Consider the following 24,668-nt stretch of genomic DNA (forward strand, 5'->3'; position numbering starts at 1 on the left):
CCACCCACAAGCCAGAGCAACCCTCTCGAAGTTGATGAGAAAGGCGTCCGGATCTTCTCCCGCCGTATACTTTTGTAGGGATATACCGGATGGCGTATGTTGCCTTGCTTCCTGTACTGGGTGTCCTGCCGGATCGACGGTTCTCGGTTGTAGCCCCTCTAACCGCTTCACCACAGTGTCTCTGAAGACATCACGGTCGGCTTGGGCGGTGACTATCTGTTGTTCCACTGCCCAGCCCAGCTGCTCCTGCCCTTTTACCAGTCGTTGAAGTAGTTCCTCCATCTTCGTGTCCCAGATGGCTATTGTGCCCGCATTCTCCACCACTTGTGACACCTCGGGTTCGCCCCTATTCGCTGGGCTAGGTGCAGCTGCTAGCGTTGTCCCTTCGAATAGACTGACAGACACTGGGGATATGGGCAACGCAGGCTTTATTGATTTAAAGGTCTTTTTCCGGTGTATCACTTTCCGGTAGTAGGGCAGGGGGCCTTCTGATTCTGCCGTGAGTCTCAGTAGTCTTTTCTCCGCAGCGGTCCGGCGCTCGTCTCGGTGTCTTCTGGGACTTGTAGTCGGAGCCTTGTCCTCCACCTTGTCGAGCCTCGGGCAGCCACTCGAAACAAAGGAAAGAACAGCACCGTTTTAGAGTCTTGCGTTGCCAATAAGACACAGGGAAGGGGTGAGGGAGCACACGTGCACATGAAAATCACTAGGGCCCGTTGTGTTTGGGAAGTGAGGGGGGGGGGTTAGTGCATGGGAGGTGTGCGGTGCTTTTACGGAGGTTTGACCCACTTAAATCCCGCCCTACTTGAAATTCTCGATCGTACCTCTGGTAGCCACACTTCCCTTGAAGTGTGGCTGGGCGATGCGCCTTCCGGTTGGCCTCCTGGCTTGATGGGGTCGTCTCCCCAGGATCCTCCGATTCCGCCTTTCCGCTCTTCGTCCTCTTCTCCGGCCGCTTCCTCCTCCTTCCGATGACCTCTCGCCCGCTCCGGTCTCCTCTCCGCCTCCTGCCTCCGACCTGCTCCTCTTTCGACTCCTCTGCTCTCCTCCTCCTTCCACGCCGTTCTCCACTCTCCTCCGTACTCGTCCTCGTCTCCTTCGCGCTCTCCTCCGTCGCCTCCGGGTGTAACACACACCTGTGTGTTTTCTGGGACGGCTTTTACCTGGGATGCAGGGGCGTATCCTGTGACGTCGTCCTCACCCAACTCCGCCCAGTTAAAGAAACAGGGCTCATCCCTTTCTGCTGTCTCCGTGTCTCCTAGGTCGTCCGTCTTTCTCCAGGTCCCTGTGTGCTGATCGAAAAGAGGTGAGACCGGTAAGCCAGGCGGATCCGGGTCCTGCCCGTTACACCCGGTTTCCCTCTTAGGGACAAACATGTACCCTTTTACCTATTTGAAATATCTTGCTCCTCACATAAGTCAACACAGCTAGTGATTACACTTTATTGCACGCCTGGAGTGGCCCAGCAAACAATTGTCGTAGTCGGATATGCGAAGATATGCGAAAGATACGAGATTTGCTGAATCATGTCAGTAAATGCTTTGTCCAACTCAAGTGATTTCTGTAATGACTGAATTTATTTCTAACAATGCATTAATACAGAAACTTCAGACGCCGTAGAAATTATTTTGTTTGCACAAGCTAAATACCATCTCTGAATGGGGACAGCTCAACAAATCACAAAGTCACAAATTAAAATTGCAACACTCCATCTCTCCAAAAGGATCGGATATAGGAATACTGCAAGAGATATTCTTGAAACCAACACAAACAAGAAACATGTTTAAAGTAAAACTGAAATGCGCATAGACAAAGCCAATCACTCTGGCATTTTTTAATAACTGAATGCTTTTTATTGATTAGTAACTGTTTTTGTGTGTGTGGTTTTTTAAAAGGGTGAGTGGTTGAATATGGAAATGCATCAATGGCTGGATGAATGGACAAATGGGTGAATGCCAAAGGAAATGGACGAGTGAATGGATAAGTAGGTATATGGTTAAAGGAAATAGTAGTTGTCAGACCCAGGTTGGCAGATAGGGGTTTACTGGGTACCAACTGTGGTGGGTGAGGTCATCTGCACTGGTGTGCTGGGATTCACCTCCTATGACTCTGCAGACTGGGACAAGTACACCCTTTCTGCACTTGACTCTCCGGGTAGCAAGAAGTCAAGGCTTCTTAGGAAGATAGTGTGGCGACAAGAGCTCAGAACTCAACAGTCAAACAGCAGACACAATAATGCATTGTCCAGCCCATTGCTTAGCTTAGAAAAAAGTACTTTAATACAAAGCAAAACATAACACTACACAATCCAGTAATGTCAGCTATTCCAACTAAGATTCTTAGGTAAGCTCTTACACCCTTACTGGCACCCACTCCCTGTTTTAGAAGCTTCGCTAGTGTTTACGGGACTTTACTGAAAGCATAGGCATAGGCACAGATTAGGCAAAGGTGTAGTTTACTGGGTCTCTGTTCGTGTGGAGTATTTTGTGTTTCAGTTTGATAGTTCATACCCAAAACATAACTGTTCAAGTAACAATCAATGATTCAGCCGCAGAACACGGTCTGTGCAACTAGCTCAGTCTTTTGCGTGTGAAGCCCTTTATATGCTCATCTTGCTGTGGTCGTGCAGAGCTGGTAAACATTCTCCTGGGCAGTTCTTTCAGCAGCAGCTATACTGACACAGAACCACAGTGGGGCTTCACTTGGGGCTTGGGCTGCGGCAAGTGAGCAGCACACAGACCTTCTCATTGGGTACCTACCCTGGCAGATGTTGCGTCGAGGCCGGGTTTTGACAGGTGCTCGTTGTGGGTAGTTGCAGTCTCCTGGCCAGGATCACATGAGCACTCATCTGGCAGTTGCCGTCTCTGACCCAGAATCAGGCTTAAGCTTCAGGGGAACAGCATCATCCTGATAGATACAGGCATCTAGTTCCAGATCTTGTGAATACAGATGGAAAAAGTCTGCTTCCTTGTTTTTCTTTTTTACACTTCTTAGTCTTTAGTGTGATGGTGTCCTGGTTGCGAGTGAATTGAGGACCACCAGAAATGGTGAGCTTGTCTGCAAGATGAGTGGGAGTGCTGGTCATGATGGCTTTGTGAATGATGCAGCTATTTAGGTCTCGCCTGGCGACCGCAGCGCGAAGCGCTGTCGCCAGCGAGATCTATTGCTACTGACTTGCCTCGGAAGGGAGACAAGACAGTGGCACGCGCATGCCGGACTGGAAAGGTGAACGCGCGCTAGCATGCTCTGCGAGCCGTCCCCCTTCAGTCCTCAGCAGCCTCATGCACTTTCACTTTCCATACTCTCTGTCGGCTGCACGGCGTGAAATACACTACACAAAATGCCCAAGACGTGTCAGCGCACTGGCGCTTAAAATAAAATATGCCCCCGATGGAGTGGCCCGCAACAGCGGGACCGCTCAAGACAGGCAGTGCTAGTGCCAGCATGCAGCCCCACTCACCGGGCTGCTGTGCAGAAACTCTTCTCGGCGGCCTGTGCGGGGTTCCAATGCGACGCTCTGCAAGGGCTCCCTCAGCATACGGGAGCCCTGCAGAAACGCACCCCGCCTCTCTACTTCACCCGGGACCCCTCTTGGGACCCAGGACTTCTCAGGACTTCCATCACTACCGCGGGGCTCTCGCTTCCTCATGGGAGCCCCGCATGAACAAGCCACACCAGCCTCTTCCGGCTGCATCACAGGCCCCGCCCATGTCACGGCCAAGGATGCCTGACTTTCCTGTTTCGCCCCCCTCTCGGGCTGCAACAGTGATTTTATGCTTGGCTCTCTCTCTCTCTCCCCTGTGCCAGCTCCATCTTTGCTCCCTCTTCATCACCCCCTCTCCATGCTCCTGACCTGCCCCCTTCACCCCGCCTGTTGTACCTGCCCCCCCCCCCCCTCTCCTTGCACCTCATGAATGGCAGGCCTTTTTTTTTTAAAGTTTCAACACGTGTTGTGTGAACGACTTCCTGAATTAAATTCGCATGGTTTGGTCAGCGGCATTCCAAAACCCTAGGCCGAGAAGTGTGTCAGTGGGGTCAGGTAGGGAGGGGCAGCAGGAAGGGGGCACGGCTGCACTTCTCCTGACGGCCCGTGGTGGGAGTCTGGCTTAAAGGGTCCGCTCTTGGAGCTGAGAGAGCGTGAGCTCTTTCCTCACCGTTACTGCACTCCAGGCGGCAGCTGCGAAGGGTTATGTGAGGACAGTGTCTGGGGCAGCTGCTGATGCCACCGCCACTGCATGGGCTGCCGCTTCAGTTCTGTCAGTTCCTCCTACATGGGGAGTCCTCTAAAGCCTAGGCGGGCGGCCACATAGCAATGCGGCTCCTCTTCAAGAGAATGCAATTGTACGTCCTTCGCACAGATAAGACAGATTTTACACCTCTTCTTACTCCCGACAACACCTTCTCGTTTAACCCCTTCGACATACAAAGGCACGTTCAAAACACAACCACCTGTGGGGCTGCTGATTTCCAAACCGCTGCGCCTAAGCAAACTTCTTTCATACTTTATTTTCGTGTTTATTCCAAAACAAGTATGATGTGTGCGGGGACTGTGAAAAGTTGTTTTTTTGGAGATGTTATGCTTTCGACGGGATCAAATATTCAGATGTCCTTGAAAACAAAAACGTGAACAGCAGTCCATTTATTGGAGCGTGGACTGAGGCTCAAAGTCAGATCTCCATCTCCTGAGTCCACAGTTTGTTTAGCTTTTCGGAGCCGTTGTTTTGATGCGTTTATAGTGCCAGGCTAGCAAATCCCCTACTCATGGACATGTTCTGACACACAGTCACACCTGGGACTGCAGTGTTTCTTTCCAATCTCAGCCTGGCAAACCGGTATTGTGTCAACTATAATAGTCAATTAATTTTTGCACAGAACGTGAGATCAAATTCAAAGCCAAACTATCTTGCTGAACTCCATCCTCCCCCAAATGTAGCCTCTTCTAGTCTGTGTCATCTATATTTTAGAATTTTTCTCATTGTGTCCCCATCACCCAGATGACAAATAATAATAACAAGCATTTTCAATGCAATATGTCTCGCATTTGCAAGAGTTTAAGTTATTGTCATTGTAAATGACCATGCCTTTTATTGGTGTTCTTCAAAACAGATAAATAAAAGGCTCATTTACAACGCCAATAACTTAAACTCTCGCAAATGCGAGACCTATTGCATTGCAAATGCTTGTTTTAAAGATGGCACAAGCAGGCAAGGACAAACAATAGAGTTCCATCTGGATTGGGGGTGACATGATCATGTTTCTTCAGGCCCTGGATGAGATGCACTTCAGCATGTAGGATGGCCCTAATAGTTGCCTGTGGGTAGTTTGAGAAACTATGGAGCATGGAATTACTATGCTCCAAATGCTAGAGTACAGGGGCTTGAACAGCAGTTCTTAAGACTCTTTCTGGAAAAAACAGTCTGACTTTGTTTGGAAGAGTAATCTAGTACCAGGTAGTCTTTGTTTTATTAGCAATATGTTCCTTGACGATGTAGTTGGTGTCCAGGGTGAATCCAAGTAACTTGGCATTCGAGGAAAGTTGGGGTTCAAACCTATCAAGGTTCTTGTCCTTGAGCCAGGTTGATACTGTTTCCTGTTAGTTGTTTTTCACATAGAATAGGAATTCGGACTTTGTTAGGTTGAGGTGCCAGTAGGAACTGGACATCCAGATCTGGATGATGTGCAAGCATGGTTTAAGGCACCGAATGTCCGAAGAAAAGGGGACTTTCAAGTAGAGTTGTGTATAATTGGCATATGATAAATCATGTTGCTGTTATCTGTAAGTAGAGCATCAATCGGCTCCATGTAAAGGTTGAAGATGACACAAGACAGTATGCAATCCTTATGGACTCCACAAGTGACAGTTCTTTAATGACCTAGAAGTGCCCATGTAAACAAACTGGTGGAGACTGAAAAAGTAGGAGAAGAACCAGTGAAGGACATTGCCAGTGAATCCCACTCAAAACTCCAGGGTGGAATGGTTGATTGTGTCCAAGGCTGAGAGAGCTAGCAATATAGGGAAGGAGGAGTTTTCTTCAGTGTTGAAGCGTGCATCATCTATGATGTGTAAAGTAGTGGTCTATGTGCTGTAGCATGATCAGAAGCCATACTGATAGCTTGAATTTGACCATATATTGCTTTTTCAATGATCTTGCCGATAAATAGTAGAGTAGTGATGGGCTGGTAACTGGCAAGGTCATCAGGTTTCTTTAGGACTGGGAGGATCTGATCTACCTTGAGAGCCTCTGGGAAGATGCCTCAAATTAGGGAGACATTGCCAATGGTAAGATAGTGTCCCCACAGAGAGATACATTTGGGGATGCTGTATCCACCCTCTATCTGTATCTGAATATTCCAGTATTCAGACTCATACCACGCACAGAGCCTACTACCATTACTTGTGTCACACACTCCCTGCACAAACATGCATTCAACATTCATAGGGAAGGTCAATTAAAGGTTCTGGGGTATACATAGCAGCGGATCTCTACAATAGGGGTAAGTAAGCTCTTCTCTCACTAACACAGAGTAAAAGATCTGGTCACTACTGATTCACAAAAACCCAGTAAGCTGCCACCCCTGTTTAATGTGGTTCATCCAGTTGTGGACCATAGTCCCATACCTACTAGGTCTCAGAACAGGTTCTGGACCTCGCATTACAGGAACAATCCTAGTCCTTTGCGCACACGCTAAATTGGCATGATGGAAGAGCCAAACAGTGGGGATACCAGTTTCAGGCACTCGGAGCAGTAGAAAATGACAGTTACTGTGCAGGGGACATTCCAGTCTCAACAGGGACTCCCAAGTAAGGAGGTTGGGCCCTTCTGGGCTGGAAGCTACATCATTTTCAAGACAACATGAGTGTCAAGGAACAGAGAACCATCCCATGCCTTATGGCAGTGAAAGATTATTGTGCAGAGGAAGAAGATGAAAATATGAGGCTACTAGCACATATGTTACTTGAGAAACCAAAGGAGAAGAATATTTCGCAAAGGGAGGTTGTTTTGATGGAATAGGGAAGAGTGAACTGAACCCTGAGGTACATCGATGATGATCAGTGTAAGCAGAATTAATATGCCTTGAGCCAGTGGTTAGAGCAACATTGAGATGCTCTGGTCCTGAGGATGGTTGAAGGGGAATTATGTTAAACACTTCACAGTGATCAACAGACTTATGAAGGGATAAAAGGTGAACTACAATGGGTAGTGGCAATAAACAGGACACATACGTGAGGGCCATTTCCACAGGCATTTCCACAGCGTCTGGAAAAGAAGAGGTAATGAATGAACTGCCAGAATACCAGCTGCTCAAGTGTTTTTCAGAAAAAGGGAAGTTGAGGGGCTGGATGCTACTCAGATGGAGAAGGAAGGGTTAGCTTTTTAACAAAAGTATAACAATTGTATATGTAAAGCATTCAGTGTAGAAACACGAGAGGAGGGAGTAATTCAAGGAGAGAAAGGTCAATACACTAGAAGAAAAGCCTAGTTACTTGATTAGTTGGGAAATAAGTGGCAGAGAGAGCATGCTGGATTAGTCAAATGGAATATTGGGGATCAGCTGTACAATAGAGGTTGCAGCTAAAACATGCCAGAGGGTAGAGTGTTTTACAGGGAGGGCTAAGGAGTATGTAGGTGGAGATGAGCTTTCAGTGTATTTCTTATAGTGGAGTTCTTGGTAGAAAAGTAGGCTGCCTAGTCACTGTCAGTGATGGTGGACTGAATTCTGGTAATGCGTGGTGTGTGAGATGCAATAATGTTTCTGTGGAGGACGTTTGAGAGAGAAGGTTAGGGTAATGAATTATGTTGACCTGACTAGGCCAAGAATGGTGGTTAGCAAGTGGATTGCCTCTTTGAATCGCAGAACGCTTGAGAATAGCATTTTCTTCTTCAGTGCAGGTAACAGCATCTTTACATCTTGATAATGGTTACTATTATCCAGTGTTTGTGATGGGGAAGAATGACAAAGGATTGGAGGGACTATCTGGAGTCAAAGGTTGTCAGGAGTGATCACTTAATGAGTCAAAAGAGGCGTGATTGATGTTTCTTGATATACCCAGGTACTCCATGGAATTATACAGAGGGGAGGGTGGAGTATAAATGGGCATAAGGATTAGAATGTGGTTGGAGATGGAAAGGGTTCACCATAGAATCTGTGGGTAGGTGAAGTAGAGAAGGGTATACCGGTCCAATGGCTTGCTTTGTGAAGCAGTTGGCAGCATGTTGTGGAAATGCAATGGTCAAATTAAGTGCACAGTGACTATATTTTCAAGTCAAGACTGAAGTTGCCTTAGATCATGAGGGGGAAAGAGAGTGCAGGAATATGAATATTGTCAAAGAAGTTGCCTGTCACACCAAGTAAGTGCAAGAGAACAATAATGTGAATTTTGAGCCGGACGATTATGATGACAATGATGTGCTGAAATTTGGGAAGGTACAGGATCGTGGATGTATGCAAACAATGTATACATAAAGAAAGTTGGTGTAAGAGTTGTTATATTAAGGAAGATCTCAGCACCAATGTACTTGTGGTGTTCTGGGAGCTTGGAAAAAGAGTAGTAGCTGGTAAAGTGGACGATTTCTCATTGATCCTAGGTTCAATGATAGGATAAAGTAAAGGGAAGTCAAAATAGTGATAAAAGAGGCTATGCTTCATATGAATTGAACTTTACTTAGTCTGACAGAGAGTCATAGAATGGCTGCAATATTTATAAGATGTTGAGACATGCAGGTATGTAGATTGCTCCACATGTTTCAAACACCTCCCTGATATAAGTGCAAGCTAAGTTTATTTTGGTGTTCTCATAACGGAACCCATAACATGTTTCTAGATTAGATCAATCTTTGCTGTGGGATACGTTTATTTATATTTAACTCTCAGGGCCTGTTAATGAGTGGATACGTATTGAGCAGAACACATTTAAAAAACACAACATCAAGAGATACCGTTAGAGTTCGCCACCTGGACCGCTGTGAGTTGAGCAAAGAATTAGGATCTTCTATATATAATATGTAATGCTCTCACAAACAGAAGTTGAGATGCCATTAGTGAAATAAGGTAAGAAATTATGCAGCTGCTTCTAAGCTCCCTCTTATTATATTTATAGATTTCTCACCACTTATTTAATTTTCAACAAAAAACTTTATAAAACAGTTTGGCGAATATAGGCCCCAGGCACTTTACTTTCCTCTTTGTTTCCCTGGAAATGTTTCAATAATTAACTAGTTGGCAATATTTAAGATGGTAATACCCTGAACAGGAAGGGAATTATTTGCTCTTGTGGAATTGTCCATATTTTCAGCTTTCTTTCGAAGTAGTAGACACTCTTGTTATTTGTGTATTATAGTGTTTCAGTGTCATCTTTTTCCCCATGGTCCCCCTTAGCTTATGGTGAAACCACACATGTACCCTCTTACATGATACAGGACTCACTAATTTTTGCTGGGGATTCTTAATCATGCTAAGGCCAACCGTCCCATTTGGCTTGGTTTCCAACATTCCTTCATGGTTACATCCTCTATTTGACAAATATCCCTCCCTTGATTTTGTAGACTTCTCACAAGTATCTCCCAACTTTCCAGCAAGCTTCAGGCACTGGAGGGATATGGAGCAAACCCAGAGTTAGAACTCTTATCACAGGATCTTAGACACCTTTCATTGCTACTTTGCTTCTTCTTGTGAGCTTTCAAATTCCATTTCTAGGGTTCATCCCCTCATTCACGGAATCTCATTCAGTTCCTACTTAGATAATAATTTTTCTAGTTTAATTGCATTTGGCAAAATTCACTCACATTGTGATTCTGACAACTTGACATAAGAGAACAGAACATGAGATCACACCTCAAACCTAACAGAGGGGAGTGGTTAAAGATTTATTTGGCTACCTAATGTTTGGCGGCCCTCTAACACAGCACCATCCACTTTTTTCTATTATGAGTTGGTGGGTGACATTTTATCCATGAACTTCACTTATGACTAGAAGAATAGAAAAAATGTGCACCATCCAACGTAGCAAAAACAATTTCTAAATCTTAGCAGAGTAAAACCTTTCCTATGATCATTTCCAGACTTGGTCCTCACATCTTAATTACTGACTGAGGAGCTATCAAGTTCTCTAGCGTATTTTTGTCATTATTCCTTAAACCCGCAGCACAAAGACAGTCAATGATTAACACATTTCTGTATCACTGTTTGCACTGCACAGTCGTTCTCTGCTGGCGAAGGACTTGGTGCATGCCACCATAACGTCACAGACGTACTGCATCAGAACAACGTCTTATATAAAGTAGTGGCCTTACAATAAGGTGAGGCAGCCTCTATTCTCAATGCCAGTGGAGAAATACAAAGACTGGTCAGGATTTACTTGCAAAACAGCTTAATGACACAATGCCTTATGGTCACCTAATGCATACCACCCATGCACTTTTTCCCAGGTCAGGTAAGGTCTCACTTCAGTATTTCAGTTATCCTGTCAGGTACTCCAATGGATCAGTGAATATTCCATTTAAAGAAGCAGCATTAAGCTACTGCAAATCAGCCGAGAAAACTAGAAATGCAAAAGCTGTTGAGGATTTAGCAGCTCTATGGCATGAGCTCCCCTGATTGCCTGCTGCATATTAGTTCTTCACTCAATCAATCTGGTCAGTTTTCCAGTCAGTTCTCTTGTCAGGTGATCTGATGAACTGCATCAGCTAATCTTCCTTTCTGAATATAAGGCGGTCCACTACTGTCAAACAGGTCTGTTCCTGCTGACAGCTGGGAAGCACAAACTTTGATCATTGTTCTATTGAAAAATGATCAACATTTGTGTTGAACCAGTCACCACTTCAGCCAGGCTTTTCTAGTCAATTCTTTTTAGTATGCCAAATAAGCATCACTTTCATTTGTAACGCAGTAGTTTCATAATACTGCCAATCAGCCTCAGTTCCCATAGCATGGTAATATGCTAGTGCAGGATCTCAAAAGGAGAAGGTTCCAGGTCTGTTAATGTATACTAGTGTTATAAGGTTTCTTTTGAGCTAGATCAGATCTCTATTCAGTTAGTTCCATTATATTTCCAGCACATTCCATGGCAAGAGTTAATTTACATCTACAACTAGGAGAGAGTGTTTATAGTGATTTTTTGAAATGGGGTCTCTAGTCTTCAGTGGTTTGCACCATGTCCAAGTAGGGACCATCACTCTAGTCAGGGTAAGGGAGTCACATAGCTAAGATAACCCCTATTCACCCCCTTAGTAGCCTGGCACGAGCAGTCACACTTATCTCAGAAGCAACATGTAAAGTATTTATGTGTAGGTACAGACACACACACAGCTAGAACAGTCAATATGTATATGAATAAAACAAGACCAAAAAGACAGAAATCCAACATACACAAGTCAAAATATCACTTTTAAAGATTAAGCAAGTTTAGTCCATAGAAATCAATTGATGAGTTCATTTTAGCACAAAGATGCGTTAAAAATCAAAGAAGGTGCCAGGCGCAGGGGTGGTGAGGCACCCTTACAGCACTGTTGATGAAAAATCAGTGCCATGGGATTATGCGTTAAAAATCCAGACACGCTGCGTCAAAGCAATAGCAGCAAGACGGGCACTGCGTTGGTCTTTTTCAGCGATGTGTCGATAAAACAGACGCTGGGAGTTGATGCGTGGATTTTCTCCTTAAAATCACCAGGTTATACTTCCAAGGGCCCGGAACGGGATTTGGCACCACTTGGCAAGTCAGGACGCTCAGCAGAAGAGCCCAGGCACTGATGGGTAAATTCTTTGAGCCTTCTTTACAGGAGGCAAGCATGCACAAGTCCTTGAAGAACCTTGGAAGCAGGATGTAGAAAGCAAAGTCCAGTCCCTTCACTCCCAGCACAGAAGCAGTAGGCCAGCACAAAGAAAGCAACCGGCAGAGTGGAAGTCCCTCCTACAACATCCAGCTCTTCTTCCTATCAGAATGTCCTCATTCAAGAAGTGTTTTGATTTTGGGGTGTCATAGGTCCAATATTTATACCCCTTTCTGCCATTGAAGTAGGCACACTTCAAAGGAAAGACTTTTTAGTGCACAAGACCCTGCCTTTCCCTGACTTGGCTCCAGACACACTACAGGGGTCTGTAGACTGCCCTGTTAAGGTGTCAGTGACAACTCCTCCCACCACTGTAACTCAGGAAGTCCCGTCAGCCTGGTGATGGGCCATCGGGATATGCAAGACACACCTCATCTCCCTCTGTGTGACTGTCTAGAGGGAATGCACAAGAGCCCAACTGTCAGCCAACCCAGACGTGTATTCTACAGACAGACAGAGGCACAGAATGGTTAAGCAAGAAAATGCCCACTTTCTAAAAGTGGCATTTTAAAACACACAATTTAAAAACCAGCTTCGCCAAAAGCTGTATTTTTAAATTGTGAGTTCAGAGACCCAAACTCAAAATCTCTGTCTGCTCCCAATGGAAAATTACACTTAAAACATATGCTACGCTATGGCAGAGATAGGCCTTGCAATAGTAAAACACGAAACTAGCAGTATTTCACTATGAGGGCATGTAAACATACCACTACATGTCCTACCTTTAAAATACACTGCACCTTGACCATGGGCTGCCATAGGCTACCTTAGGGGTGACTTACATATAATAAAAGGGAAGGTTTGGGCCTGGCAAGTGGGTGCACTAAATGGCAGTTTAAAACTGCACTCACAGACACTGCAGTGGCAGGTCTAAGACATGGTTGCAAGGCTACTCATGTGCGTGGCACAATGAATATGCTACTTACCAGTATGCATCTGTTCTTGGCATGTAGGGCTGCTAACATTCATATCTTAGCATTAGATCGCCGCCTAGTGTTGGGCTCGGATGATTGCACATTGTTGTCCTGGAAGAGTCTTCGAAGTATCCTGAGATAGGTGGCTCCTCCCCTGGACTACAGTGCGCATGGGCATCGGCTCCATCCCCAGATTGTTTTTCGCCATTGTGGCAGAAGATGGAGTGAAAAGTGTAAAAGATGTCCATGCTAATGAATAAATACAATAGTATATCTGCAGCTGCGACAGGCACCGGGGAGGAGGGCGGGCGATATGAATGTTAGCAGCCCTACATGCCAAGAACAGATGCATACTGGTAAGTAGCATATTCAGTTCGAGGCATGTGGGCTGCTAAATTCATATCTTAGCATAGAATACATAGCAGTCCCTCCATCAGCGGCGGTTGCCCGTGCCAGCTGCAGAAACCTGAAAAAGTGTCTTGAGAACAGCCTGTCCTACAGCTGCTTGCTGCTTGGAATGCACATCAACACAGTAGTGTTTTGTGAAGGTATGTGGTGTGACCCACGTGGCTGCTCTGCAAATATCCTCTAAAGGAATGTTCCCTAGGAAAGCCATGGATGCCCCCAGTTTGCGTGTGGAGTGCGCTCTGGGGGGTATTGTTAAAGTGCGCTTGGCTTTTTGATAACATATCTGGATGCACTTAACAATCCACCTGGCTATCCCTGCTTTGGAAATTGGGTTGCCTTTGTGTTGGGGTGCGAAGGCAACAAAGAGTTGTTTTGTCTTTCTAAAGGGTTGTGTTCTGTCTATGTAGTACATCAACGCCCTCCGTACATCTAAGGTATGGAGCATTCTTTCCGCCACCGTTTGCGGGTTTTGAAAGAATGCTGGTAAGTCAATAGTTTGGTTTAGATGAAACTGTGACACCACCTTCGGAAGGAATTTGGGGTTAGTGCGTAGCACTACCCTATTTGAATGGATTTGAATGAATGGCTCTTGGATTGTGAGCGCCTGCAGCTCACTGACACGCCTCAGAGACGTAATAGCCACAAGGAAAGCTACTTTCCACGTAAGGAACTGGAGTTCACACGAGTGCAGGGGCTCAAATGGCGGTCCCATCAGTCTGGTGAGAACGACATTGAGGTTCCACACCGGAGCTGGCGGTGTCCTTGGGGGAATGACTCGTTTCAGACCTTCAAGGAAGGCTTTAATGGCAGGCACCCTGAAGACAGAGAGGTGCTGCCTGTTCTGGAGATAAGCCGCTATGGCGGATAGATGTATCCGAATGGAAGTGTACGCTAGATTGCACTTGTAAAGATGCAACAGATAGCAGATGATGTTGGGGATAGATGCATCTAGCGGGTCGATGTCATTGGCCGTACAGTAAATGACAAAACGCTTCCACTTTGCAGCATAGCATGCTCTAGTAGTTGGTTTCCTTGCCTCCTTGATGATGTGCATGCACTCCGGAGGTAGGTTAAGGTATCCAAACTCTAGGACTTCAGGAGCCAGATCGCCAGGTTGAGCTGTTGTGGATCTGGATGCTGAATGTCTCCATGGTTCTGCGTCAAAAGACTGGGCGTGAGGCGCAGCCTTTGATGCGGCACCACTGAGAGTTCGAGGAACGTGGTGTACCAAGCTTGGCGCGCCCACGTTGGAGCAACCAGGATGAGAGTCATCTCGTGCTGCCTTAGCTTTCTTGCGACCAGCGGTATTAGAGGGGCTGGCGGAAAAGCGTACGCAAATTTGCCTGACCAGTTCATCCATATCGCATTCCCCTGCGACAGTGGGTGAGGGAACCTGGCGGCAAAGAGTTGGCATTTTGCGTTCTCTGCTGTGGCAAACAGGTCTATCTCCGGATGACCCCACTGCTGGAAGTACGGGTGGAGAACAGACGGGTGTATCTCCCACTCGTGCATTTGATGGCTGTATCTGCTGAGCAGATCCGCCATCTGATTGTCCTTTCCTGGGAGGTGTTCTGCCATGAGGAAAATGTTCCTCTGAATGGCCCACTTCCACATGCTCTGAGCCAGATGAGACAGCTGTGGCGAGTGGGTGCCTCCCTGCTTTTGAATGTAGTACATCGCGGTCATGTTGTCCGTCCGGACTAGCACGACTTTGTTGCACAGATGTACAATGAAGGACTTGAGCGCCATGAAGATTGCCATCAGTTCCAGATAGTTGATGTGCATCTTCTGTTGCTGCGTCGTCCATAGTCCCTGCACTGTGTAAGTGAGCACATGAGCTCCCCAACCCTGGAGAGACGCGTCCGTTGTCAGGATAATCTGCGGCACAGGCTCTTGGAACAGTCGGCCCTTGCAAAGGTTGTGTGGAGTCCACCAATGCAGAGAGTTGTATGCCCGACTGGTAACCAACACTAGGTCTGTCAATTGCCCACGAGCCTGTGTCCACTGATTCGCTAAGCACTCCTGGAGCGGGCGCATGTGTAGCCGTGCGTGAGGGACTATGAAGAAGCAGGAGGCCATCATGCCTATCAACTGCATGAACACTCTCGCTGGAAGCGAGTGTTGCGGCCTGAACCTTTGGATCAGAGCCTGCATGCTGTCTATCCTGACCTGGTTTGGCTGAGCCATGGCCGTCAGGGTATTGATCGTCGCGCCTAGAAACTGCCGGACATGCGCCGGCTGAAGATGCGATTTTGGGTAGTTCAGGGAGAATCCCAGATCGTGAAGAAGGTGAATTGTAGTCGACATGTCTGCGGCGCACTGTTGCTCTGACTTGGCTTGCACGAGCCAGTCGTCTAGGTAGGGGTAGACATGGATGTTCTGCCTCCTGAGGTGCGCCGCTACTGTCGCCAGACACTTGGTGAACACCCTCGGGGCTGTTGTGACTCCGAAGGGTAGGACTTTGAACTGGTAGTGCCTGCCCTGAATAGTGAACCTGAGGTATTTCCTGTGTGACGGGTGTAGTGGAATGTGGAAATAAGCATCCTTGAGGTCTAAGGTTGCTAAGAAGTCTCCTTGGTTTAGCAAGGGAAGAATCTGTTGCAGTGTAAGCATGTGGAAATGTTCCGATAGGATGTACAGCTTGAGGGGACGTAGATCGAGAATGGGCCTGAGAGAACCGTCCTTCTTTGGAATAAGGAAGTACAGGGAATATACCCCTGTGCCTTCCTCCCCCACCGGCACGAGCTCGATTGCTCCCTTTTGCAGCATCACCACTACCTCCTGCTGCAATAAGAGCAAGTGCTCTGCGGACATAGGCCGTTGCCTTGGCGGGATGTTGGGTGGAGTGGACTTTAACTCTAGGCAATAACCATACTGGATTAGTTGTCGCACCCACCTGTCTGTGGTGATGTGTCTCCAGACGGGCAGGAACCGCTGCAGTCTCCCCCCGACAGGTGTTAGGTGGTCGGGGGGCAGTGACAGAGAGTCACTGTTTGTTGGGAGTAGAGGTGCGGGAGCTGTTGTTTCCTCTGCCGCGACCTCTGTTGCTGTTATTCCTGTAACCTCCCTTGTTCTGTTTAGTGAACGAGGTTTGTGCCCCACCTTTTGTGAACTGGGATTGTTGACCCAATTGTCCTCTGGTGACTCCACGTGCACCTGAGCGACGAAAATTGCCGCCACGAAACTGCTGTGACTGTAGGGCCCCCATAGACTTAGCAGTGTCCGTGTCTTTCTTTATTTTCTCTAGGGTGGTGTCAACATCCGGACCAAACAGACTATCAGGATTGACTGGCTGATTAAGAATTGTCGTCTGAATATCCGGTTTAAACCCTGAGATGCGGAGCCACGCTTGTCGTCTCAGCATAACGCTAGTGTTGATAGCCCTAGCAGCTGTGTCCGCAGCATCAAGTGCACACTTGATGGCTGCGTTTGAGATTAGCTTCCCTTCCTCGATAAGCATTTTCGTGCCCTCTTGGAACTGTGGAGGCAGGTGTTGTACGATCTGTTCCAGGGTGTCATAGTGCGCCCTATCATAACGCGCCAAGAGCGCCTGTGTATTGGCAATGCGCCAGAAGTTTGATGCCTGTGCAGCTACTCTTTTGCCCCCTGCCTCTAGCACTTTGGATTCCTTATCCGGGGGAGGAGCTTCACCCGTAGTCTGGGAGTTGGCACGTTTCCTGGCATTGGCGACCACAAGAGAGTCCAATGGCAATTGTCCCCGAATGTATGCGGGGTCCGCAGGTGCAGGTCTGTACTTTTTTTCAATGCGAGGGTTGACCACTCTCGCTCTCGTAGGCTCCTTAAATATGTCCCCAGCATGCTTGAGGACTCCTTTAAGCATAGGCAGTGTCTTTACTGTCCTTTCAGAGACCGAAAAAGTGTCGAAAAGGAAGTCTTCCTCCACAGGGTCGGCATGCATGTCCACATCGTGATTGGCTGCCGCCCTTTCGAGTAGGGCATGAAAACCTGCTGAATCCTCAGTTGGGGATGCCCGTGCATTAAAAGGCTGCGGGTCCTGCCCCGCACCTTGGGTGTTCTGGTCACCAGTGTCATCAAATGAATCCGGTTGCACATCAGGTTCATTGATTGGGAAATTGTACTGGTCGTCCTCATCATACCCCTCACCCTCAGAGTGGTCTGGGGAGGGAGTAGGGCTCCGTCTCGGAGGAGGCTGGATTGGTTCCGTGAGGCCTGAGGCGTCAAGGGGCACCCTTTTCTTCTTTAGTGGAATGACATAGGGGTCCACTGGCTCCGAAGTTATTTTCCTCTTATAGAGGGTCAGTTTGCCTGTGTCAGCGTCGATGAAATGCGCCGAATCGTCCTCGGATTCGAGCACCTGACGTGGAAGTGGGCCAGTCGGTGAAGAAACCACCTGTTTCGGTGCCGATTTGGTTGAAAATGCCTTGGGCGCCTCCTTCGGCGGCAAAATAAAGAGAAGTTTCCCAGACGGCTTCTCTGGAGTGTCTTTTCGCGGCTGCGTTGATGGTATCGGAGCCGACGGGGCAAAGGCCTTTTCCCTGATCCTTTTCAGTGAGTCGGCAATGGGGGACGGCACACTCACAGTTTGTGTCGGCGCCGACGAGGATGGTCTTATTTTCCCCTCGGATCCGACGTCCTTGTGGGCCTTGTGCGTCTTGGGCGCGGATCCCGCCTGTATCGCCTCCGATTCCTGCGTTCGGGGCACAGACTTCTTTCCGTGTGCCTGCGTAGCCTCCTTGGAGCCGACTTTGGTGGGTTTTGACGGCGTCGGAGCCGCTGTCCCGTGCCGACCATCTTTCTTGGAGGACCCCTCCTCTGGCGTCGTTTTCGATTTCGCAGCATCGGAATCGACGGACTTCCTCGACTTCTGCGGACCGGAGGTCGACGGAGTCGATGGGGTAGCAGGCGCCGTCGGTTTCACCGGCACGGCAGCCATCTTAGGGACACTCGAGTCCTTAACTTTCAGTTTCGATTTCGGGTCGGCCATTTTAGGTGTTGTCGATCCCGATGGTTTCGGTTTCGGTTTCGAAACAGTATGCCCAGCAAGTAAGTCCGTGGCCGGGCCCGAAGGCGGGGCTGTGGCTTGCGGCAACGGGTCTTGGGTAAGGCCGACAGGCGATCCCGTGTCCCGGTCGGTATCCTCGTAACCTTCGGGGCAGAGCTCGTCCGCTGAGCTATCCGCCGCGGCCCCATAAATCTCATCGTCGTCTCCTACCTCGTCGACGTATTCAAGGCCTGGACCCGCGACTCCGTCGTCGTCTCCCGGATCCGCCTCGACCTCCGTCCCGGGTGGGGAGATTTGGAGATGATGACCCTGGTCCTCTTCGTCCTGGTCGCCGAAGATGTTCTCCGGATCCGGTGCCGCTTGTTTAGCTTCCATGCGCACCGCGCGCCGAAGCTTGAGAGTCTTTTTCGATCGGAACTGTGCACAGGCCTTGCACTTTCCGTCGTCGTGGTCAGGCGAAAGGCATTTGTTACACACGGGGTGTAGATCGATGTGTGGGTACTTGGACCCACAGAGCGGGCAGTACTTAAACGGGCTCCGCTCCATGTCCGAAAAGGCTTGCAGTCGTGTCGCGATGAGAAGGCCTCAAAGTTCCGAGAGCGAAGAAAACTCCGCTTATTCCGGCTCCAAGAGACGGAAGACTCGAGACCGTGCGCAGACAATACCGACGCAAGAAAATCGAGGCCTTTTGGCCGCTAAAAGTTAGTTATACTTGGTTCCGACAGTAAGACGTCGAGACCACATCCGAACCCAATGGCGGAAAAAAACAATCTGGGGATGGAGCCGATGCCCATGCGCACTGTAGTCCAGGGGAGGAGCCACCTATCTCAGGATACTTCGAAGACTCTTCCAGGACAACAATGTGCAATCATCCGAGCCCAACACTAGGCGGCGATCTAATGCTAAGATATGAATTTAGCAGCCCACATGCCTCGAACTCAGTGCTGCAGGTCCACTAGTTGCATTTGATTTAAAGGCCCTGGGCACACCTACTGCACTTTACTAGGGACTTACTACCAAATCAAATATGCCAATCATGGATAAACTAATCACTAATGCAATTTAGACATGGGCATAGGCACTTTAGCACTGGTTAGCAGTGGAAAAGTGCCTAAAGTCTTAAAGCCAACAAAAACAGGTCAGAAACAAAATAGGAGGAAGAAGGCAACACGTTTGGGGCAAAAAGGGCAAGGTACAACATGAATAATATTTCCTTTGTGCTCAACTCAATATGAACCTCATTTGGGGTAGGCTATTTACTTGATTGCCTAAATTCACATTTGTCAGTTTTGAACATTCCATACTGCACGTACAATGGTCTTACCAATCATGATTGGAGTTCCTTCTGTCTTAAAATGATTGACAAGTTCCCTCCCTTGGGCAGCAAGCTCTGAACCTTGACTGCAAGAAAAAGACAAAGGTTAAAGCTCGAGTAAAGAAAATGTTATACAGAGGTAAGTCTTATCTGACACAATAGTACCTTCAAGGAATTAAGGGTCAACAGTTCAGCAAAAATCTTGGATGAACAATTTCTCGAGCAAGCATACATTCCCCCCAAGACTCGAGAAATCTCCCTCGCCTGTGCTGTCTTGGTTGCCAGGAGCACCAACATAACATAACACTTCGGGTCTAGCCAGCGCTATATAAAACTCCTTAAATAAATTGGGTCGTTCTCCACTTAAAATGGTTTACCATCAGTACAATTTTCGTCCAGGGTACTAACCTAAAGGTAAACAGTTGACAATTAATCAAACCTGGGCTCACAAAAAATGAACACTAATTACAGTTATATATTGGTTTCACATCACAATCTAAATTGTACAATGCACTGTAATATGGCAGTTTTTAGTTGATAGTAAGAAAAAACGATAAATTCCTTTTATTCATTTAACTGATAAACGGATCAAACTTTATGGGTAGCACTTATTATCTTCTCATCCTTGTTTTCGCCCACACCTATTTCACCTCCTTGTATAAGAGATATTTGTACCCTCTGGTTCTTGTTGTCAGCCTAGGGGTGCTTCATCCTATGGACTTCCTCGAGAAATACTAATTTTGTTTGAGGGTTTTACTTCATTCATTAACAAGTGCCTTTCCATCAAATCAAAAGTTTCCAATACAAGACTGTGGGCTTCAATCTAAAATAAATCTACATAGTTTGTTGTCTTTCCAAGGAATCTGTGTCTTCCCAACTTATTAAATGTTAATACCTATCCGTCACCCAGCAAAGCACATATAAAACGCATGTTCACCCTAACAGGGCATCTTGGTGCTGAATATTAGATGTTTATCGCTGTTCAGAAGGGTGAAACGTGAGTGTGGCCGCCAAGATTCAAACTTGTGTCCCTACTTCTGAAAAACCAAAGCTGTATTGCAGCAATAATACAACAGCGTGATGTCCGAATGTACAGTTTAAGTCAACATTTTTACTGTACTGATTTCCCTAGCGCAATGCAATTCTTAAGACCAGTGAACTGGAGAAATAGAGCCTGCAAGCCAGGACCAGTTTAGTGGTACATATATCTCTGGCACGCTCAGCCTTGGAACTGTTATATAATGTCAGTGTAGTACTGACGAAAACATAGCATGTGTACTTTCAATTGGCATTTGAAAAGCAGTAAGGAGGCAGCTCCTGTGTTGCACTGAAGATTTAAAAATTAGCTTTTAGTACTTCTCAACTTTGACTGTAGCCACAACATTCCTGTCTGCAGATGGTTATTTCCCAATTGCTCGAAGTCCGTAAAATGATGGAAAATATGATAAAAGGAAATTAAGAGGTGGAAAGACAAAAGGAGAGAATGAAATAAAATGCAAGGGAGGAGAAAAGCAAAGAGTAGAGAAAGAAAATTAAAGACAGAGGAAAAGTGACAGAGAAAAGGTAGAGAGAGACAAAAATATCAAAGTAAAGAAAGCACGAAAATTAATGAAACAGGTGAAGAAACGAATAAGCTACTTAACTTCAGTAATGATGTTTCTGGTAGATATTCTACCTACAGATTTAACACCACCTGAAACTCTCCAGGCACCAGATGAGACTGGAAAAATTGAAATAGCTCTCTTGCGCCAGAAGGTGGATTCGCTTGTACCTCCACCGACGCAACATCACAGTGTTGCATATGCCACCCCTCTTCAACACTATTGTCAGTTCCCATCCTTTTTGCCACACTATGAAGCACAGACGAGAATGACAATAGTGACAAAAATTCAATGCAGAAAAACTAACTGGGAACTTTATTAAACATACAATACTCCTCAGAAAGGGGGGGGGTGTTGGTGAGGAAACACATAGATGAGGTATCAACCACAAACACCATTTCCAAATCTAAGTAACTTATTCTTCTGATGGACACTTCTACCATCAGATTCCTCCCTTGAAGAATCAATACCAAAGAAAGAATACCCCAGGAGGAGGGTCTGAAGAGAAACCCAATATGGACCCCGGCTTCTCGATTGTCCATGTTTGCACATTCACCACAGACCAGTTAAGAGTGCCTAGGGCATTTGCCAACAAGTAAGAAATCCTTACCTTCAGAGATCAGACAGTGGAGCCATGGCAAACTCCAACCTGCCTAATAATTGCATTGACTCTCGAAAGGTGTCCTAAAGCACCAACGCTCCGGAGGAAAAGGAAAATAACAACCACAAAATATTCAATAACACTCTTGTGAGACAAGAGCCATATAGCATAAGTTAAATGAAAGACTAGGACCAGTATAGGAGCACCTATAGCTCATAGAAAAGACTACCATGGCCTAGGGAACAACTTGGCCCAGATGTTGTATCATCCAATTCAAGCTATGAACACAGGGTAACCAAGCAAGGTTGAAACACCAACAGATCTAAGACTCCAGCTTACCAAAGACTTTGTCTAGTGGCCCCAAATGCATAATGAAACACTATGGAAAGGTGTGCTCTCACATGGTCTGACAAAAAGGGAACCACTGTCTGCACCATCTCCTAAGGAGCATGGGCATAACTCGCCAACAGGCATGTGGCATTGCAGAAATGAGCATTACGGGGATTGGGAAGTCATTCACAATGCATGTTGGACACTGTAGTCCGATGAATGACAGAATTACATGTAAACTCGAACATCACCCAATAGCGGGCATTTGCCATACAATTTCAAGAGTACTAAATAAGCAAAAAAAAGTCAAGTATTCCCTGATATTGAAGAAATAAAATATTTATTTAAAACGATATGATGTAGCACTCGTAATGCTTTGCTGAAGAATACATTTACTTACCTCATCGGCCTTGAAAATATACACAAATATATATATATTACCTACTGGCGGTCGCCAGTAGGTAGTTATAGTTAGGATTGTTTTCCATAGGGAAATCGCAACATTCTATTGGGAATAACTTTGGCGCCAGTTGAGGAATCTGCCTGAAATTTTCCTCAACCTTGCCTAGCGGCGCTCCGGTCCTTCCCTGAAAGTTTCGGGGGGGATCCGTGAAGCGGGGGCCGAGAGAAAAGGGGGGTCCCAAAACGTGTTTTCCGCATGTTAATTTCCATAGGGCGGTCGGACTCACTTTTAGCTAGAACGGCTGAATGGATTTTCATCAAACTTGGCAAAATTGTAGGGACTGGTAGCCCGATGTGCCTTTGCTATGTCTCAAGATATGTGCTCCAGAGGATTTTGAGTAATTTAGGTTAAAAAAATATATATATCTATGGCCGCGCCCCGGGGAGCGCTCCGGGCGCGCCACGCGACTTGCGCACGGAAAGCTGATTGGCTCTCGGGTGTCTGTCAACATTCCAAACAGTCCGGAGTGGCCGCCATCTTGTGTCTCGGTAGGATCAAGACACAGGAGGTGGCAAAAACAAAGGGGGAAATAACCAAAAGGGAGCAGGGTAGACCCCCCCTGACCCCCTAGGTTTGATGTGGGGCCATAAAAGGGTCCCGCGGGTAAAAAAAAAAAAGAAAATATTTTTCGATTTTCGCAGGGGGAGCGCCCGGTACGCGCACCGGGGAGCGTACCGGGGAGCGTACTTTGGTGAAAAATAGTGAAAATAATAGTGTAAAATAATCATTTTGAGTGATTACAGGTAGGGTAGCTCTGAAAAGAGCTTTTGGGTTCTGTGGCTGTTTTAGGTACCTACAAGTACGTCCCATACACACCCACACGCACACAACCCCACACCCCCACAGCCACACACTCCCCACACATACCTTACACACGCACACCTCCACCCACACCCAAACACCGCACACCCCCACACCGACACCTTACACATCCACTCCCACACCCACACACACACCTCACCCCCCCAACACACACACACACACCCCCTTATGATGTTTTAAAATTGCACAGTATACTGTAAGTTTCACTTTATACTATAATATAAACATAATCATTTTGGTAGTACTTCATGAATTAGATATAAAAATGAATAATGTCTCAAACAATTTTTAATTATTAAATAATAATTTATTATTCAGAATTTTCATAATTTAATAACACTTGCAACATTTCATTATCCGAAATCTCCTCCAAATTTGTACTGCATGATTGCATGTTATCTAAACAGTCTATGAATTGTTGGTCAAGAGACTCATCCAGGAAGTCAAATAAATCTTCTTCAACAATCTCTTCATCAGTTATTTCGAAATGAATCTGCTCATCAGTTTTTTCGAAAGAAATATTGTTGGTCTGTGGTGTATCTTCCATTTTCTTGCTGTAAATTGCATAAAAAATAACTATATCAGTAGAGTTAGGGCACTGTTGGGTTTAAGTTCAGACATGTAGTTCTGATTTTTTAACAGTGAAGTTAACTTTGGGCAGTGTATGGTAACAGGCAGGAAGTAGAAATATAAAAAAGTGCCTGTGAAGAAGCGTAAGTCAATTCATAATTATAGCAGAGAAGCCTAAGTCAATCCATAAATATAACAGAGGAGCCTATCTCTATCTATAACTATAGCAGAGGGACAGTAAATAACTATCAGAAAACGTTTTTACAAATTAACTTAAAGTGCCCCTTACAAATTATCAACTTACTTTACAGAGAGGTGAAGAAGAAAAAATGCGAAAATCCTTTCAAGATGTACCTCAGGTAGTTGTAGTCAAAATGGCCGTGTTTCCCTCTCATTTTTCATTTATATTCATGTACATAACCATCAAATGTCAGGAAAAAAAAGTAGAAAATGAAAGTAACATTTTAATTGGTTGTAAATTCTAACACTTCAGATGTGTTTTTGTCATGTAATTTACCTCAGGATATTTAGACAATGCTACAGCTCAAATGGCTCAATGGAATTCCACCAAATTTGGGAAAATGGTAGGGATTGGTATGTAGTAGGGCCTATTCTATATTTGGTGAAAGTGTCTCCAGTGGTTTTTATGTAAATTAACTTTTAAAGCTTCCCGGTGCGCGCCCGATACGCGTACCGGCAGCGCTACGGGAGTCCTCCATCTTGTGTTTCGGAAGAATTGAGACACAAGATGGAGGACAAACAACGTTGGGAATGGGTAAAAGGGGGCACGGTAGACACTCCCTGACCCCCTAGGTATTCTGAGGGGGGCTTAGGA

General features: G+C 46.3%; 1 protein-coding gene across 1 annotated transcript in view; it reads right to left on the reverse strand.

The window, feature by feature from the left end:
- The window catches only part of UFSP2 (UFM1 specific peptidase 2), a 228,999-nt gene that overhangs the window by 25,222 nt on the left and 179,109 nt on the right, over positions 1-24,668 (reverse strand). The window contains exon 10 of the mRNA XM_078678042.1: positions 19,456-19,532. Within this exon, the coding sequence (XP_078534168.1) occupies positions 19,456-19,532 (77 nt within the window). The remainder of the gene's footprint in view (positions 1-19,455; positions 19,533-24,668) is intronic.

This window comes from Lissotriton helveticus, chromosome 2_2 (genome assembly GCF_964261635.1).
Source record: "Lissotriton helveticus chromosome 2_2, aLisHel1.1, whole genome shotgun sequence".
Classification (NCBI taxonomy): Eukaryota; Metazoa; Chordata; class Amphibia; order Caudata; family Salamandridae; genus Lissotriton; species Lissotriton helveticus.